The sequence below is a fragment of the Marmota marmota genome, unplaced genomic scaffold (genome assembly GCF_001458135.2).
Source record: "Marmota marmota marmota unplaced genomic scaffold, marMar, whole genome shotgun sequence".
NCBI lineage: Eukaryota > Metazoa > Chordata > Mammalia > Rodentia > Sciuridae > Marmota > Marmota marmota.
In genome coordinates, this window is record NW_025999880.1 from 1,188,318 (window position 1) to 1,207,423 (window position 19,106).

The 19,106-nt window shown below is 36.3% G+C and overlaps 1 protein-coding gene across 3 annotated transcripts in view; it reads left to right on the forward strand.

Annotated features, from left to right (window-relative positions):
- Positions 1-19,106, forward strand: part of Acaca (acetyl-CoA carboxylase alpha) — a 236,173-nt gene that overhangs the window by 154,672 nt on the left and 62,395 nt on the right. For all 3 annotated transcript variants that reach the window (XM_048787899.1, XM_015495351.2, XM_015495352.2), the window contains 2 exons: positions 12,617-12,886; positions 15,246-15,343. In XM_048787899.1, coding sequence (XP_048643856.1) covers positions 12,617-12,886; positions 15,246-15,343 — 368 coding nt within the window. The remainder of the gene's footprint in view (positions 1-12,616; positions 12,887-15,245; positions 15,344-19,106) is intronic.

Below are 19,106 nucleotides of genomic sequence, written 5' to 3' on the forward strand. Positions count from 1 at the left end.
TCTCATGTTAGCTTTCTTTATATTTTCCTAGTACTCCTTTCCCCATAAAGTAAGATGTGACTAAAGTAATGCCGCCTAATGCATGACAAAATACATAGGAGAACACATCTTTCTCATTGCCAGATTTGAATGGCATTACATTTAGTATGAATTTGGGATAGGAATTAAAAAAAAAAAAACTTCAACCAAATCTATTAAATTAGAGTTCTAAAGATGAATTGCCAGAATTTTCATAATAGTTAAAGAGGAAAATGTGACTGCAATGTAGACTAAACTGATTTTGTTTCTACCTGCTATTGATGTATAGTGATAGCACTATTTATAGATGAATGTGTGTTGTTGAGCCTGGATTCAGAAAAAAATGTAGCTATCCAACAATTCTACGTTACTGCTTCTCTATTTTGGAGGAATTGTTTTCATTTTCCTGCCAGTTTGCTAACCTGTTTTGATCATTTGGTGGAAGCTATAATTGTAGGTGGGAACATTTTGAGTAACAGTTCGCAATCCAGTGTAGCTGCTCTTCGCACTAAATCCTGTTATTAAAAAGCTCAGGCTGAGATCAAGCCAAGGGCTGTAACGGACTTGACAGAGAACAACTTAACTTTGCCTGGTGAGATAAAGAAAATTCTTTTTTGAGTTTGCATTCTTATTTATTCTGAAGTAAGTTATTAGCACTTTGTTATTTTATATTTGTGTAGCAGCTCTGTGAACTATATCAGGAATCTAAATCAGGCAATGATGAAAGATATGATAGAGATATGATAGAGTGGTAGATTTGATAGTATTTTAGTGCTTATAGAAATTAGGTCCCTGTTTTCCTTACCATTTCAGAACATGGGCTTTTTATCATTCCCTCCTGTCACTTCTGTCATAATGAAAAACTGAGATGAGAAAACGTAGTGTTTAGAAGCAGTTATAATAATTGGTACAGTATATATTTCCAAAAAAGGACTGGTAGTCAGAGATTGGAACTCTCATGTGGCATAAAAATTTTTTTCAGAAAATTTTTCTGGGAGGAAAGTATATTCCAAATTGAATGCAATTTGATGGTTCCCTCGGCATTACGTACTACCACACTTAAGAACTGTGGTGGCTCGGAGGCTTCATTTTTTCATCTGGGCACTAGGTGTCAGGGTTTTTCCTTCTCAGCAATTTAGCATTCAAACAAGCCTCTTGAATCGCTCTGTTTGGTGAAGCAAAGCCACTTGTGTCTTTCCTTTTCTTTCACTTGGCATGGTAGGCTTTTCCAAATGTTCCTACAGTATATAATTGCAGTTTTACCTCTTTAGTTGGAGATGTGTTGAACCAACATCAGGGCTTTAAACATTCTTTTAAGAAGAGGAATTAAAGTAAATTAAAGACTAGCTGCCATCGTGACTGTTGGTTTCAGTTCTGCTTTATTTTCTCGGGGATGAAATTGTGGAGATAGTAGGGATTAGGAATTCAGTTCTGGAGCTGGTCAACCCTACCAGTAACTATATTTAATTGTTGTTCAATTGTTCACAGTGTCTGGTACCATCGAAGCATCATGTCTCTTTATTTTTTGATTATAAGATATTTTAAACAATACAGAAAAATATAAAGAGATATGACAAATACCTCTACATCAGCGACCAGCTTGAACAAATCTTACTGTGCTTCTCACTTACATGTTGCTATAATCCTTTGAAATTTTTAATTGAGTGAAAAAAATTTAGAAATTGGGTAGGGAAAGGAAGTTGTTAAGCTTAAATAAGCCTAAAAGATTAGAAGAAATTAATTAGTAGATCTATTCTGATAGTTCTTAGCTTGGACCTCTTAACCCAAAGGACCTCTTATTTTAGAAAAACCACCATAACCCTCTGTCTTAATTCACTTGGTTGACATTTTCTATACTCTCAGAGGAATTGCATAGGTTATCCTGGACTCGGATCCTAGTGGAACCCATTATGGTCTAAAACTGCCTGGAGAGAACATGTAAATGCTTGTGGGTTTGAGCAAAGAAAGGGTTGACTATTGCTCATGAACATAGGACCAAATATTTTTCTGGCTGAACACTAGATTTTTGTACATTGTTTTACTCAGCTTAACCCCAAAATAGCTTCATAAATGTAAAGCTAATTTGGATGTGTTTTACTGGGCTTTTGTTTCATTCTTTTGAAATCAGTTTAACTTCTTGTGCTAGGTATGAAAATTAAGTCAGTGTCAATCTTTTCAGATATGTGTTAGAAAAGCAGCATATTTGAATTATAGTATGCTGAAGGTGAGCTCTGAAATAGATCTAAGAAAAGCAGGTCTAAAAAAGATGAGCACAATCTATGCACTGATCAGGGACCATCTAACAGCCACCAGTCTATCCTTGAAGACAGGAGGAAGTTTGTAAGTGCTTTGAGTTAGTTCCTCAGCAGAAAAGGGTCCCCTACCACTAGTTATACATAAACAGTCATAATTTGTGCTTGCCTTATTGTTCATTAAGGGCTTCAAAAAAACAATTTTGAATCTCTTTAGGCATAGCAAGATAGGAATTCTAAGTATAGAGAAAGATATGCAGTATTATGATGAGATTTTTTTTAAAGACATTATACTGTTTTTTTTAATTTTAGCCCCATTCTAAGTTAGTATATTTGATTAAAAGTAATTGTCTGAAGTTATCTTTCATTTGGATCCTTCATTAGAAAAAATTTGAGGCTAAAGAAAATATACAAACAAAAAAGGGTTAGGAATGTGGCTCAGTGGTAGAGTATCTGCCTAGCATGCAGGAGATGAAATTTTGAGGCTAATTTTGAAAAAATACGTCTTCCTACCATGGAATTGTTTCTCATGAAATTCTAACACTGTTCTTTTGGGATGCATATGGTCTTCTCAGACTTCTTTCTGAATGACTGTTATTACTGTTGGAGATTTCTCATCAGGTTGATTAGTTGGTTTTGACTCACTTCATTGTTAGCAACTAAGCTTCAGTGAACTTGATCAATTTTGAAAATCTGAAATTGTCCACTGGCTCACTAGAGTAGTCCTTGTGGAGGACTCCTATTTTTTTTTTTTTTTCCAAAAAACAAGTCCTAGAAATAACCCTTAAATAAAGAATGTACTTGCCAACATTTTCATACATGTCTTAAGCTTTAAGGTTTTACTGGAAAAGGATGTGACATAGTACCCTATGTCAAAAAACTTTACAGCTCTAAGTAGAAGCAATAATGAACATCAGGACAGCAATAGATGACACCAGAGGATGAGGTGTAGCGTGGAGCACCAGAGTTCAACATTCCTTCATATGACTAATGGGCAAGGCTCTAGAACTATGTAGGCCAACTTGGTTAATTTCCATATCAACAAATTAATCCTGTGTCTCATTTCTCAAATACCACTGGCTTCTGTGTGTATGTTTAAAAAAAAATAATAATAATTGGTATGCTTATTAAATTACTGGGTGTTCAGGAAAAATCATTATTTCAAAATTATTATTTCTAATCTTTGGTAATGTTGGCAAAAATTACCAGCAGAATAAATTCTTTTTTTGTTCTAAAAATTATACTTTTCTTACCCTCTTACCATATCTTAGAGGGGCTAAGTCTCTTCAGCCATTTTTTAATCACCCAAGCATGAAAAAAAGTTTTTTCGATGATTAAGGAAATTGTTTTGGGGGCTGGGATTGTGGCTTAGTGGTAGAGCGCTTGCCTAGCGCGGGTGGGACCCGGGTTTGATCCTCAGCACCACATAAAAATAAAGGTATTGTGTTGTGTTCATTTACACCTAAAATAAATAAATAAATAAATAAATATTTGAAAAGAAAAGAAAATTGTTTTGGGCTGGGGTTGTGGCTCAGTGGTAGAGGGCTTACCTAACATGTATGAGGCACTGGGTTCAATTCTCAGCACCGCATATGAATAAAGTTCATTGACAATTAAAAAAGAAGAAGAAGAAAATTGTTTTGAGCTCTTTTGTGTGATCATATAGCACTAGGTAATGGAACATGCTCTATCAGACAGATAGTGTAGTATACAAAGGTGTTGGTATTTTTTTCAACCTGGTTTTCACAAATAGAACACATGAAGTTAAATGTTACATTACCTTATGGCTTAAAAATTTATCTTTTAAAACCTATACAGTATTTTATGGTATTTCATTGTATGTTTTATTATGAGACTAACATGAGTTAAAATTTCTATGACAATTATTTTTTATAGTTTTTGTGAAAATTTAATATTCCATACAAAATACAAAAGGGGGAAAAAGTCACATTTTGTTCTGTAGCTAAAAAGGAACTCAAGTTCCAATTCCTTCTCTGTGGGTTTTAGTTTTCTCATTTTTATGTTGCAAATAATACCTAAATCCATTTCAGTTATGACATACTAGAATTTTTTTGTATTGCTGCCCCAGGGCTCTTTAGGGTGGTCATCTTCTTGGCATTAGCAGAATTAGAACAATAGCTACTGAAGGCTTTGCCAAAAATCACTCAAGTTTTAGACTTTTAGCATAGAAAATAACATTTCAGCCACAGTCTAACCTGTATTTAAATCTGTATGGAAAGACATTTGTTGCTACTGACAGAACTTACATTGTGGAGATAGAAGAAAGGCAACTGTGGCAATGATGTTCTCTTCCTGCCTTCTACAGCATTGCTAGAGTCCATGGATGCATCTTACACCCACAAAAAACAAAATCCGGTCATGTTTTGCCCCTTAGCTTTCCCTTCAAATTTCTTTGTTGAGCTTAACGTTGTTGTTTTATTTTATAGCAACTGAATCCTTGGAAAGTTCCTGTGGTGCTTGCGCATTCTATTCACACCGATAGTACAATTAATGTTGATGTCAATTTTGGTGTTAATTTTGGGTCATGATTAGTGTTGACACTTTGTGTCAGACTAATGGCATTTATGGGTACCACCAGAATAAATGTTAATATTATCATGTTTTTAGTGTCTGTTATAGTAATATTAAACCAAGGTCCTCCCAGGAGAAAAAATACATATATGGATAGATTGATAATGCCTTTCTGTATCGCTGGTGTTACTCAGCGAGAAAATGACATCTCAGGGCAGAATCCTAATCACTGTTTGGAGCATCAGAAATAATGATCACCTCTGATCGGAGGTTGTGAATAATTCATTTGGTTTGATTTTCACGTCCTGTCCAGTGATACTTTTCAAACCAAATGTGTTTCTACAGGAAAATAATGGTCCCACTTCTTATGGAAATACTGTGGCACAAATCATTTTACCCACATAAAAACAGTTAAATAAGACTGTTCTCTTCTGCTTGCTTTCTCCTCCTTCCTCCCACCTCCCTCACTTGAGTGTATTTATTCCAGGATTGGAATGTGGCCAGAGAAATATTTTCTTTCTCAGTACTTGTATAAGGAAAACAAATACTTATTTCTTCTAATCCTTAGTTTGATCACTGTAGCTTTTTTCTCTTCCCTTTTTCACTTTAAAACAATTAACTTAGCTTGATATCCCTTAAGAAACCTGTGAGTTGAAATGACCTGTTATGAAAATTTATCTGAAATAAAATATTTTAAAACTTATCCATGGCAATATTAATGCAAAGACAGTTTTCAGTAAGTACTTACTGAAAGGACCACTTGGATAGTCAGTTCTAACGAGAGAAAGTGATCAGGGAAGATTCTGGTGCTGCCAGTATCAAGAAACCCGAGTCTGAAACTCGGTAGATCACAAACCCATCCACTAGCTCAGACAGGCTACAGGTTGCCCTTTTGTTGCTTCCTTAGCTGGTCAGTCCTTATCCCTGAGTAGTGGAGTGTCATTTTTACCAGGTTTCATTTGAGTAGAAATGTGGGCAGGAAAGAGAAGACAGAAAAAACGGAATTCAATGAAGGGATTTCCCTTGGTTGTTATTCTTCAGTTACTATACAAGGCAGCTTGGGCTTAGGTGAAATCAATGAATGTCACATTCCTAATCACATTGTCACACTTGTGAAACTATACTTTTATAGTGATTGCAGAATTTTTGCAATATAAAATCTTCATTGTTTATATAACATAGACTCCTCTATGTAATTTGACTGAAAAACTTATGGTGTCCTAATTAGATGGAGGGGGAAGAAATATGCCTGTCTTTGAAGTAATACCAAATCCTCTGAAACAAAGCTATTCTTAGAATATTTTGAATATTCTGATCCTGAATGTTGTGATCCCACCCCTGCCCTTTTTTTCCCCTAAATCTAACAAGGGCCGGGGGGAGTATTTTTCAACCTAGTGTTCATCATCAGGCAGAAAGTGTTTTGCATTCAGAAACCACTTCCAGTATCAAATTCAATTTTGTCAAGTGATTAGTTGAATTTGGTAGAGAATAATTTAAAAACACAAAGCTGGAAATGGCTGTGGTGCTTCTGCATTGGAGGAGAGCAGTTGCTATTCCAAAGTTGCAATCCTCCTTTCAGTGACTGTGCATCGCAACTGGATTATTGTGTTACGTGTCTTTGCAGCTGTTATAGACCTGCATCTGTTGACACCATGTGTTCCTACCGAGGACTGCTGGAAGAAATAGGGGAGTGGACGAATTGATACCTTGCCTGCCTATCAGTGCAAACGTCCTTTATGTACATATGTTTGTAAAGCTCTTTAGCCCCCTTCAAGATGAAAGGCTCTGTATAAATATAAGCTTTCGATTTTAGTACATGTTTGTAATACATGTGGTAAAGTCCTAAATATGTATTTAGCTGATAGGCACTGTTCTTGTCTATTGTACAAATATTGACTTAAAAAGTATAAATATGTATTTAACCATCAGAGCAGAAAAACACTGAAGCAGTTACTTCTCAGGTAGGGATATTAATATTGTATAAACCTATATATACATTCTACCACATCATTGCAGAGCATTTCTTTTTAAAAAATGAAATGATAGCCCAACATACTAAGATAGTTTTTTTGTTTCTCCCCCAGTGCTAGAGAATGAACCCAGGGCTTTGTATATGCAAGGCAAGCATTCTACCACTGAGCTACACTCTGAGCCCTAAGATAGTCTTTTTCTTTTTCTTTTCTTGGACTGGAGATTAAAGCTGGGGTAGGGTGGGGGTGGGGACAGTTTATCACTAAGCTAAATGCTTTTACCTTTAAATATATATTTTATTTTGAAACAAAGGTCTCACTAAGTTACTAAAGCTGACCTTGAACTTGCAGTTCTCCTACCTAAGCCTCCAAGTAGCTAGGATTACAAGTGTGTGCCGCTGTGCATTCCCCTAAGATAGTTTTTGGTATTCTTTTAATTTTCATATATTTATTTTTCTCTTTTTAACATACATATGATAACTAAAATTGAGAATTTAAACATAGGAAATCCCTTAAGCTGATGAGATTTTTTTCCCCCCTTAAAAATACTTTTTTTTTTTTTTTGGTACTGAGGATTGAACCCAGGTGCATGTTACCACTGAGCTACATCTTCAGTACTTTTTATTGTTTATTTTGAGATAGGGTCTCAATCAGCTAATGAGGCTGACCTTAAAGTTGGAATCCTCCTGCCTCAGCCTCCCAAGTCACTGGGATTATAGGCATGTGCCACCATGCCCAGCAAAAATGTTTTTTTATTGTGGAAATACTCAAATATGTACCAAAGTAAGAATAATATTATAAAACTACCAGGTACCTGTCATTCAGTGAAAAGGTACTTGGTAATACTTTCACACTGTGTGTGTGTGTGTGTGTGTGTGTGTGTGTTACTAGGGATGGAACCTAGGGATGCTCTACTGCTTGAGCTATATCCTCAGCTCTTTTTTATGTTTTATTTTTGAGAAATGGCTCTCACTAATTCCTGAGGCTGGCCTCAAATTTGTGATCCTCCTGCCTCAGCCTCCCAAGTTTCTGGGGTTGCAGGTGTAAGTCACCATGCCTGGCTCACTTTAAATTTTTGTGAATTAAAAAGTAAATGAGAGGGGGGCGGGAGTTGTAGCTCAGTGGTAGAGCACTTGCCTTGTATGTGTGAGGCACTAGGTTCGATTCTCAGTACCACATATGAATAAGTAAATAAAATAAAGGTTCATCAACAACTGAAGAAAAATGGTTCTCTTAAAAAAAAAAAAGTAAATGAGAAGGGGGCCAGAGTTGTGGCTCAGTGGTAGACTGCTTGCCTAGTATGCGTGAGGTACTGGGTTTGATCCCTGGCACCACAAAAAAATAATCAAATAAAATAATTGAAGGTATTGTGTTCATCTACAACTAAAAAAAAAAAAAGTAAATGAGAAAGATTGTAAGTTCAAGGTCAGCCTCAGCAACTTAGTGAGACCCCTGTCTGAGAATAAAATATAAAAAAAGAGGATGGGAATGTAGTTTAGTAGAGGGAAAAAAACATTTATGTCATCAATGCAATATAAACACATTAGAGAAAGTTTGGAAAATGGAAAACATATACAATTTTATCATCTGAATAACTATTATCTCATTTTACTAGTACCCACTAGCATGTTTTTAGACAAAGTTTTTAAAATATACTGTGCATTTACTATGTGCTTTTGCCATTCTTGGACTTAGTATACATTTAATCCTCACACCAAACTTATATAGAAAATTGTTATTACCTCATTTTGAAGAAACTGAAGCACAGATAGGTTAGTATCTTATCTAGGGTTATATGACTAGTAACTGACTGACTCTCTGTTTTATTAGATTCAGACTGAGAATCTCAGAATCTGGCTCCAGAGTCTGTACCCTTAACTACAAGACTATTTTGCCTCTCACAATTTTGCATGCAATTTTGTGTCCTCCTTCTTCTAATTTAGTATTACATTTTGATGTGTTAGAATGCTATTCACAGCCATCACTTTGTAAGACTATATAGACACTACAGTGACTCACTATCCCATTTACTTCCTTCCAAAAATGTGGTTATCATGACATTTGTATGGTGCTATAATTGATGTTCACCTTCCATATTGTGTTTAGCTAAAGGCAGTAGCACTAGTCTGGAAAATATTTCCTTAACTAGTAAAGAAATATCACTTCTTTTTCTGTGAACTTTACTTTAAAAAATAAACAATTCAGGCACAGGCATAGGCACAGGTGTGCACAACCTGTAATCCCAACTACTTGGCAGACTGAGGATGGCAGACAGATTGCAAGTTCAAGGCCAGCCAACCTGAGCAACTTAGCAAGACCCTATTTCAAAAAGAAGGTGAGGGTGGGGTTCCTTCTGTGGATGTAGTTCAGTAAATTCTTGCAGAAACAGTGCCTACCTGGAATAAGCCAATAAGGAATGTTTCCAAAGCCCACATTCACCATTATATGCAACTCATACTAGCTATAAGAACAAGTTACTTAATTACCCAGTGCCTCAATTTCCTCATGAGAATAACAACTACCTTTAAGATAATAGGGGTTTTTTTCTGCGGTGGTGGTGCTGTGGATTAAATTCAGGGGCACTCAACCACTGAGCCACATCCCCAGCCCTTTTTTTGTATTTTATTTGGAGACAGGGTCTCAGTGAGTTGCTTAGCACCTTGCTGTTGCTGAGGCTGGTTTTTACCTCACAATCCTCCTGCCTTGGCCTCCTGAGCCACTGGGTTTACAGGTGTGCACCACTGCACCCGGCAATAATAATAGGGTTTAAAAAAACAAAACAAAACATTTTTGTTGTCAATGAACCTTTATTGCATTTATTTATACATGGTGTTGAGAATTGAACCCAGTGCCTCACACATGCTAGACAAGTGCTCTACCACTAACTCCAGCCCAATAATAGGGTTTTTATATAATTTAATGTGGTGTTTGTTACAACAGTCCCTTCAGAAAGGTATTACCATCTCCATTTTATAATTGGGAAAAGTGAGGCTATTAAAGATTGACTTGACTAAAATTTTACAGCTAGCATAAAACGGATTTATGCCAGACAGTTTGACTCCTCCACTGAAACTCTTAACCACTATCAGTATTGTCAATTTGTAGTACAGTGTAGCATATAATAGATGTTCAGTTAATAATAGCTAGTAAAGAAAAAAAGTTTAATGATATTTAGGACTGTGATTCTATATCTCCAGATATCAGTCATAGATGCAGTGTTCATTACTCCCACATTATGTTCAGGGATCCTGCAAGGCACTAGAGGAGGAGATATAATGGTTCAAGATGGTGAGCTAACAGAAGTCCTAGGTAGTATATGAATTAATTATCAGATGGGTTCTCTGCATGAAGGTCTTAGTTTAAGAGACTGGAAAAGAGAAAGGTTACTTTGTGCTTGGGAAGCTTTACTGAGGAATTGGGATTTGAACCAACCTTTTGGATTAGATAGAATATGGACAGGTTGAGAGGAGAAAAAAGGATAAACTTTATGTTAAAGTTAATATAATAGAATTCTGTTTCTGATAGTTTGTTTATCAAACCCATGGGTATTATTTCCTTTACTTTGCATCTGAGGACATTGAAGTTCAATAAAAGTTAAATAATGTTCCCAGGTGTCAGAGTTAATAAGCAATAGAGCCTAGATTTAGATCTAAGTTTGGTTGACTCCAAAGCCCATATTCATATTATATGCCTTACTGTTCGATTAGCAGTGAAATCCAAATTTTAATGTAAATTGAACAACAGATACTTTCTTAGATGTTTATCCGTTGTGCTGGCTCAAAACTGAATCTCTTCTAGTAAGGAATCTTGCTGTACAAAGATTGGGATAATAGTATCCATTCTATGATAGTGCTTTTTAAGGCAGTGGGGGCAGGGGGATGATAAAGAACACACTTCAGAAAGACATTGATAAAGAATAGTGTGTTCTTGGTGCTGCTGTGTTGACACCTAATTAGAAGTCAATATTGTAAGCATAATGACCTGGCCAATTGCTGAACTGACTGCCCAAGTGACACAGTTAGAGTCCCCAGATAATAACGAAAGATAAGAGTATTATTTGCCTGCCCAGTGCCACATTGTCACAGTATTTACATTAGCACGCAAATGCTGAAGTAGATTCTTCAGGGCTTGCATCTAAGCTGCTTCTGGCCTAGGTGGCTAAGGGTAATATATCACAAAATTTGATGTAAGACCCAATCTTCCTAAGTACAAATGCATTTAGAGGAAAATAGACAGAAAATAGCTTTTCTTTCTTGAAAAACAAAAGAGTGGTTGTGCTAAAGCAGCACACATAGAAAGCAGAGAAAATATTCCTCCCCATACAGGCATTGTATTAACTATCTTCTTAAGAACCACAGCCAAAATTATCCTGATATTTGGGGTTTCTCTGTGCTATCTTTTGGGTGATGTGTTTCTCCTTCCCTTATCTGCCTTTAATGAGCAGATAGAGTAATATCTCAGAAGGCGATTGGATTTTTTCCGGTGTATTATATCCATTTTGATTTGTGTTTGGCCAATGGTATGATATATTAAATAGCTTATATTTATCTGTGGGTGTTTCACATATATATTTCTTAATGCTGAGAGTCACAAATAGCTGTATGGAAAGCTTCAACCAGCCTGATTACCGTGGATGTGCAATTGGATTGAGAAATGTGTACTCAGAGCTTATGATCACTGGCCCGGTTGAGTCTGGGTGATGCATGTGGCTTTCCAGGGATGCTGCTATTTACATCTGTTAATGGCCCTTCTTGATGGCCAGCTCCCCAATGAGGTGATATGCAGCAGCTTGGGGATGAGGGACCAAGGCTGCAGATGTGGCTGGGCTCCATTAGGCAGGACCAGGAATACTGGTTGGCTTTGTTTTGGGGGGTGAGTGGTGGGGTCAGGGAGGGAAGCATGAGCTAGAAGGGGGGGGGATGAAAAGCGTTATTTATCCAGGTATATGGGAAACAGACAGGCAGACATGAAAAACAGCAGCTGTAACTGGATTGTAAGTGAATAGAAAAGAAACGGAACTAGCAGATAACAAGTAGAAGGATTGACTAGTTCTCATATAGGAAGGGATTGAAAAAGGAGAAGGTGGTGAGGGTTTGGGAAGAGACATGTCACTCTGACTTTTAAGCCATTATCACTTATTGTGTGGTGATCAGATGCTACTAAACAGAACAGAGATTTACATGTATCATAGTATAGCAAGAGATTAGTTCTGTGCATCCTTTAGTTTTCTGATATTGGAAAAAAGCAACAAGAATTGCTCTTAAGAATACATTGCTGAGTCACAGTAAATTCTTGCAGGAATGGTGCCTACCTGGAATAAGCCAATAAGGAATGTTGCTATTCCTGTCAAATGGTAGAGGACAGTAAAAGGACACAAAAGTTGTACAGTCCATGAGAGGTGATTCTCCTTCTGCTCCCTTATGAGTTAAAGGTTTCTTGGAATGAATCTCACTAAAACTAGAAACAATGGCTCAATATACAAATTAGTAAAATGGGAATTCTGGATTTAATTACCACTGCCAATGCATTCTTCCACACGTATCTTGAGTGTAGGTAGACTTTGTTTTTTTCTATCTTTGAGTAGGCCCAAAGAAGGAATTGAGACCACTTTGGAATAAATTGTAAACCACCCATTCCTAGCAAAGTCTATAGGGAGTAGTATACTGGAGGATTTAAAAAAAAAATTTTTTTTTTCTGGCTTTCAACAGGGAGTTTGGCTCTTTAGCACTGCCTATTTTTACATGAAGGATGAGTCCTAGGTATACGGTCATACCTTCAAGGATCCTGAGAAAAAATTCTGCATGTAAGAAGCTTGTGTTTATTCATTTATTTATATCTTTGCAGATTGGCATGGTAGCTTGGAAAATGAGCCTTAAAAGTCCTGAATATCCAGAAGGCAGGGATATTATTGTTATTGGCAATGACATTACATACCGAATTGGGTCCTTTGGGCCCCAGGAGGACTTGCTATTTCTAAGAGCTTCTGAACTTGCCAGGGCAGAGGGTATCCCACGCATCTTTGTAGCAGCCAATAGTGGAGCAAGAATTGGACTGGCAGAAGAAATTCGTCATATGTTTCATGTGGCCTGGGTAGACCCTGAGGATCCTTATAAGGTACGGACTAAGAAGCGATAATATTTCAAAATACTGTATTGTTATGCACATGTGTGTGTATGTGTGAGGGGTAGGAGAAAGGAAATGGTTTAAGTTTGAAAGTCTGCACTTATGATGATAACTAAATATAAAAAAAATTACTGATGAAAATTCCTTAAGATACCATATTAGGACGTTGTGTCTAACTGTGTTTTTAGTATGCTCACCTGGTTTTTCCTTCAGCTTTAAAACAGATTGCTGTTGCTTGAACATTAGATGAGATAATTGGAATGCATTTAGCATGAGACACGCCAAACCCAAAACATACATCTTAAAACTATTCCACTGTGGTTTTTAGGACTTACAGCCAGTCATGAACAAAATTCATTATACCTTCAGCTTCTTCTCTAACCTCCCTGGTTCTACTTGAAACCTATTTCTTTTCTAAAGATACCACTTCCCCTATAACCTTCTTAAGTACTGACTGATTTCTCTCTACTCTGCTACTGAGCCTGGAGGGGGAATACTGTCTTCTTTGATCCTCATTGCTACTTTGAGTCCTTTTATTCTCCTTTTTCCAGGAAAACTCTCCACTTTGAGTCTCACGTCATCAGACTATGCCATACTATCACTGCTCCTTATTACAGTGTTTTTCCACCCTTTGGTCACAGCCTCTCATTCTTTATATATTTTAGTTCCTGGCTTATTGTTGCTTTCTCCAGTACTCTTAGTCATGTGGTAATTCTTGGTGATTGCTCTATCTACATAGACAATCATTCCTATAATCTGGCTTCTTGGATCCTAGAGTTTCTCTCCTTCTCTGGTTCCTCTCCTCCACCCTAGTTCAGCCTCTCATTCCCCATAATTTCAGTTTCAAGCATCACTTTGTTTTCCACCTTCATTCTTTCTTTCCAACTCACTTTCTGTAGTTCTCTTGAGTCCAACAATCCTTTAAACCCACCAGGACCTACCACCTTTTTTTCTGTTCTTTATCCTCCTTTCATTCTTTTTTTTTTTTTTCTTCCTGGTACTGAGGATTGAACAAGAAAAAGAAAAGTCCCCGCTCTAATCTAGGACCTTCCTTCCTCTTGTACACTTGATGTCCCTTCTTGACAACTTAAGGATGTTAATCAGCACGTCTTGTGCCTTTCCCCTGCATCCCCACTTTCCCTCTCTACTGGATCTACCCCTTTAGCATACAGATACTTATCCCTCCACTGACTATCCCTACTTCATTTTCTCCTTCCCTTTAGAGCAGCACTTTTTAAGAGTTTTCCATATACTCTTCTCTTGTTCCCTCTTTAGTGACTGTTGCCCCTCACCATTCTACTGTAGCTGCTTTTATCAAGGTCACCCATGATTGCATATTGCTGAATTCTTCAGTGAATTCGTTGTCCTCATCTTAGTTATCTGATGATTCAGCAGCATGTGACACAGTTGGTTACACTTTCATTCTTGAAATACTTTCTTCTCTGCTTCCAGTATCCCCGAGTCCCCTTTTTGTCTTTCTACCTTCCTGCCTCCTCTTTCAGTTTCCTTTGCTGCCTTTCATATCTTTACCTGTGAAACTGTTTGAGAGAATAATGAAAGTATTCTGTATTTTGATTGTGGAACGGTTGACAGATTTTATTGCTTAAAAAATATAGTTCAATTAAATTTGTTTTAAGAATGTAGGGAAATTGGTAGTGACCACCAACAGTTATGGGTTTTGGGGGTGGTGGTGGTGAAAGTGTTCTGAAAATTATGGTGATGGTCGCATAATGTATGAATATACTAAAAACTACTGAATTCTACACACTTGGCATGTTAAACACATGCCACGTCTCTGCTTTGTATGTGCGTGTATATATGTATGTATACAAATAAATCAATTATAAAATGTTAATTTTTTAAATATAAATAGGAATTTGGAGTTATTGAAAAAAGCAGGAGGCATGTGTTCAGTGTTCACCATTAGTACCACATAAGCTTCTGATTTTAATTCTGAATCTCTTAGATCTGTGATCTCATATATATTTTGATGATACCATGGAGTTGAGAGAGTGAAGAATAGTAATTCGCATAATTCTTTAATTTTATATTGATATCTTTAATAAAGGTATCACTGAAGATCCAAAAATTACCCATTAGCCTGTTGAAAATAAAATATACATGGAGTTGCAGTAAGGGAGTATCTTGTTTCAGGACAGTGAATAAAAAAATAGGCACTTTCGTCTTTCAAAGAACCATCTATGCTGGCATAAAATCAGACAGTAACTCCAAGAAGTGATGTAGCAATTCAAAGTTACCTTTGGAACAAGCTCATTATGCACACTTTGCTGTATCTTCTGGTTGTGTCACAGTGGCAAATAATGAGTTTAAAACTACTTGTGCTTTACAGGGATACAAGTATTTATATCTGACCCCTCAAGATTATAAGAGAGTCAGTGCTCTCAACTCTGTCCATTGTGAACACGTGGAGGATGAAGGAGAATCCAGGTAGGTATTTATGTATCAGAATAATTTGGTCATGACTAAAGAAAGGAGAATATGATAATTTTTCCTTATTGTCCTGGTAGTCGTACCTTGGAGAGCACTGAGCACTGAATAATGCTTTTTTTTTTTTTTTAGTTGTTAACGGGCCTTTATTTTATTTATATGTTGTGCCGAGTATTGAACCCAGTGTCTCACACATGCTAGGCAAGCGCTATACCCCTGAGCTACAACCCCAGCCCTGAAAAATACCTTTTAAACAACCTAGATGTCTTAGGCTTGAATCCTGGCTCTACCACTTACTATCTGACAGACCTTGTTATTGTTTGAGGTTTGAAAATGTTATTTACAATACTTATTCATTTAAAAAAATTGAAACATGGAAACAGGAAGAAAAAAATGAAAAGTAGACACAATCATACCCTGAGACCACAACTTTGAATTTGTTATATTTTTACTGTCATTTTACATCTCTATCTTTTTTTCTATGTAATTGGGATTATAATAGGAGTTTCTTTTAAATTCTTTTCACTAAAAAGTTATTTGGGGGAAATTTCTTACATTCTTAAAATATTATTTGAAAATATGAAATTTCATGGTTGCATAGTATTTCATCACAATGAACAAATCATATTTGAAAATTCAAGCTATTTTTAATTTTTCACTATTATATCCTTAGGCTGAACATTTTTTAATATTAATTTAGGAATATCTCCAATTTCTTTTTGGATTAATTTCTAGATATGGAATTACTGGTCATAAAGTCCATTTTGGAGCTGGGGATGTAGCTCTGTGGCAGAGTGCTTGCAAGGTCCTGGGTTTAATCCCTAGTACATTAAAAAAAATAAAATAAAAAACCTCCATCTTTAAGGGTTTTTAAAAATAATCTCCGATTGCCCTCCCAAGATCTGAATTCCTAATCAGCAGTATGTGATAGTGCTTGTTTCCTCTGTTTCCTCTCTTTTAATTTTTCTCTGCCCTTGCCAACATTGATTACTGTCAATTAATAAAGTAGGATAAAAACAGCAATTGTTATTTTAACTTGTAGTTTTGATTACCAGTGAAGCTGAACATTTTTATAATCTCTCTGCAAGTATTTTCTAGAATGTTAATTGCTCCAATACTATTTATTGAATAATTCATGTGTTCTTATTTTTTGTTCTGTCTACTCTTGGGTTAACTATTCTAGTGGCACATATTTCCTCACACTCTAAACACTTTCTCAAATCATATTATCTGTTTTGCCTTTTAAATGTAGGCTCGTGTGTGTGTGTGTGTGTGTGTGTGTGTGTGTTTTGCTGGGGATTGAACCTAGTACCTCATGCACAAGAGGGAAGCACTGGTCCACCACTGAACTACACACCTAGTCCTCTTTTCCTTCTTTATTATTTTTTTTAATTCCCCAAATCTTTCCATAATGATTTTAATTCAGATGATTGCATTCGGTCCACACACTAATTTGTGAAGGCTGACATCCTCAGTATTAACTCTAACCAAAAAAGAAGCATGGTATATTTTTTTTATTTATCCAAGTGTATTTTCAAAAGGTTTATAGTTTTCATATAATTTATTCCAGAAGTTCCCAAACTTTCTTGGTTCATGGCACCTTTAGCATCTCAGTAATTTTTTCACATCACCCCTAATCTAAAAGATACACATAATATTTCTGTTAAATAAATATTTCTAGTTAAACCCTAACAACTTCATAAGTGTTCCTGTCCTAACAACTTAATAATAATTTGAATAAAATAATACATATGAATTGAAAAAATTACTTCATTTTTAAACCATTTACTTACTATGGGATATTTGTGTCTGTATAATATCTCAAACCTTAGAGTCAGCTTAGCTATAGCCACTCACTTTTCTTATTCTTCATTGACTTTTGTGTAGAGCTTGCTTTTTCCACAGAAACTGCGAAAACCTGGCTTTGTAAAGATAGGACATTGTCAAAAGAAATATAGCACTATTTGGTGTTAAATCGCAAACAACCTAAAGCTAGTTATTCATGTGGGATCTGACAAATATCACATGTTTCTCTCAAATTGAAAATATTCTTCAGTGCCTTGGTCATCTTGGGACACAGTGTGGCCAGTTTCTTCGTGTTTGTTTGTTTGTTTGTTTATTTATTTATTTATTTTGGTGCCAGGGATTGAACCTAGGGGCACTTAACCACTGAGCCACATCCCCAGCCCTTTTTTGTTGTTGTTGTATTTTATTTAGAGACAGAGTCTCACTGAGTTGCTTAGGGCTTCACTAAGTTGCTGAGGCTGGCCTTTGAGCTTGTGATCCTCCTGCCTCAGCCTTCCAAGCCACTGGGATTATAGGTGTGCGCCTCCATGCCTAATGAAAGCTGTTTGTTTTATACATTGCTTTTGTTACAAAACAAGTCATTACTTTATTCTGGGGTTCCTCATCTGAAAAAGGAAGATCAGGTAAACTAAGGCCCTTAGCTCAGTGCTGAGCATATAGTAATCAATCAAAAATCCTGGTGGTGGTGTTAGTGGTGGGTTGTTGTTGTTGTTGTTGTTATTATTATTGTGGGTTGTTGTTGTTATTATTATTATTATTATTATTATCATCATCATCATCATTATCTGTAATAATGGCAGTGATATTACCTGTCACACTGGACTGTTGTGAGGATCAGAAATCATATGAATGTTTTGTTAATTATAAAACACTATACAAAGTTTTTTATTATAACATTAAAATTTAGTAATACTTTAAAGAATGGTAGCCCTAGATGGTAGAAGACTCAGGTCAGAGAGCAGAAACTGGGAAGTGTATATTCTTTTTTTCTCATAATGTAGTAGAAGAAGATGCCACTTATCACATCATGAATACTTGTGAAGCAATATGCAGGCCTTATGAGAGGATATGCTTCACAGGAAGGGCTGACTGGCCCATGAGTACTTGATGACTATATGGCATGTGGACCTTAAAAAAGAATGTATTACCCCTTCCTCAAATTAATGTGGTTCATTGGCCTCTTAAGGAAGATTAGCTTCATCTGTTATATAACTCTAGAATCCAAGGTCTAGGTAAAGAACAAAAGGAAGAATTGGGGAATTACTGAAATAGGAGTAGCTAAAAATAAAAAACTATAGAAATCTGGAAAGCAGAGCTGCAGCATCATAGACGAACAGCAAGAGCAAAGGAAGAGAATTGATGGAGGGCAGACAGAAAAAAGAGAGCAGAGGAATATGGCAATGGGGGAAAGTAGTTTAAGAATCACTATGGAATATTTATTTATTATTTCAATTTAAAAAATTTTGCCAAGCCTCTGGATAGATGTGGAATAGTAAATAACATATGCCCATCTCTACTTCCAACTTTGTATTTTTCCTTTCCTTTATTAGTTGCATTTCCCATTATTAAGTATCACTCCTAATCCCCTACCAGGAAGAAAGACAGATGAGTACTCCCAGTAGATCCATAGGATGCTTTCTGGACAACTGGGTCAGCATGTCACTTCTACTTGTATTCTGCCTTCCCCCCTGGAGAACTATAGCCAGGAACTCTTACATATGCACTTGGTATTTGAGAATGAGCAGGAGTGGGAGTATGCTGTTTTGGTCTTCCCTTGCATCCCTATCTTGGAAAAGAAAAGGAGTTTTGATTTGAGAAAGTAGCTCAAGCGTTCTCATACCCCTCTATTTGAAATTTTTTTTTTTTTTTTTTGGGTGGTGGTGGTACTGGGGATTGAAACCAAGGGTACTCTACTGAGCTATATCCCCAGCCCTTTTCTTTTTTTTTTTTTTTTTTA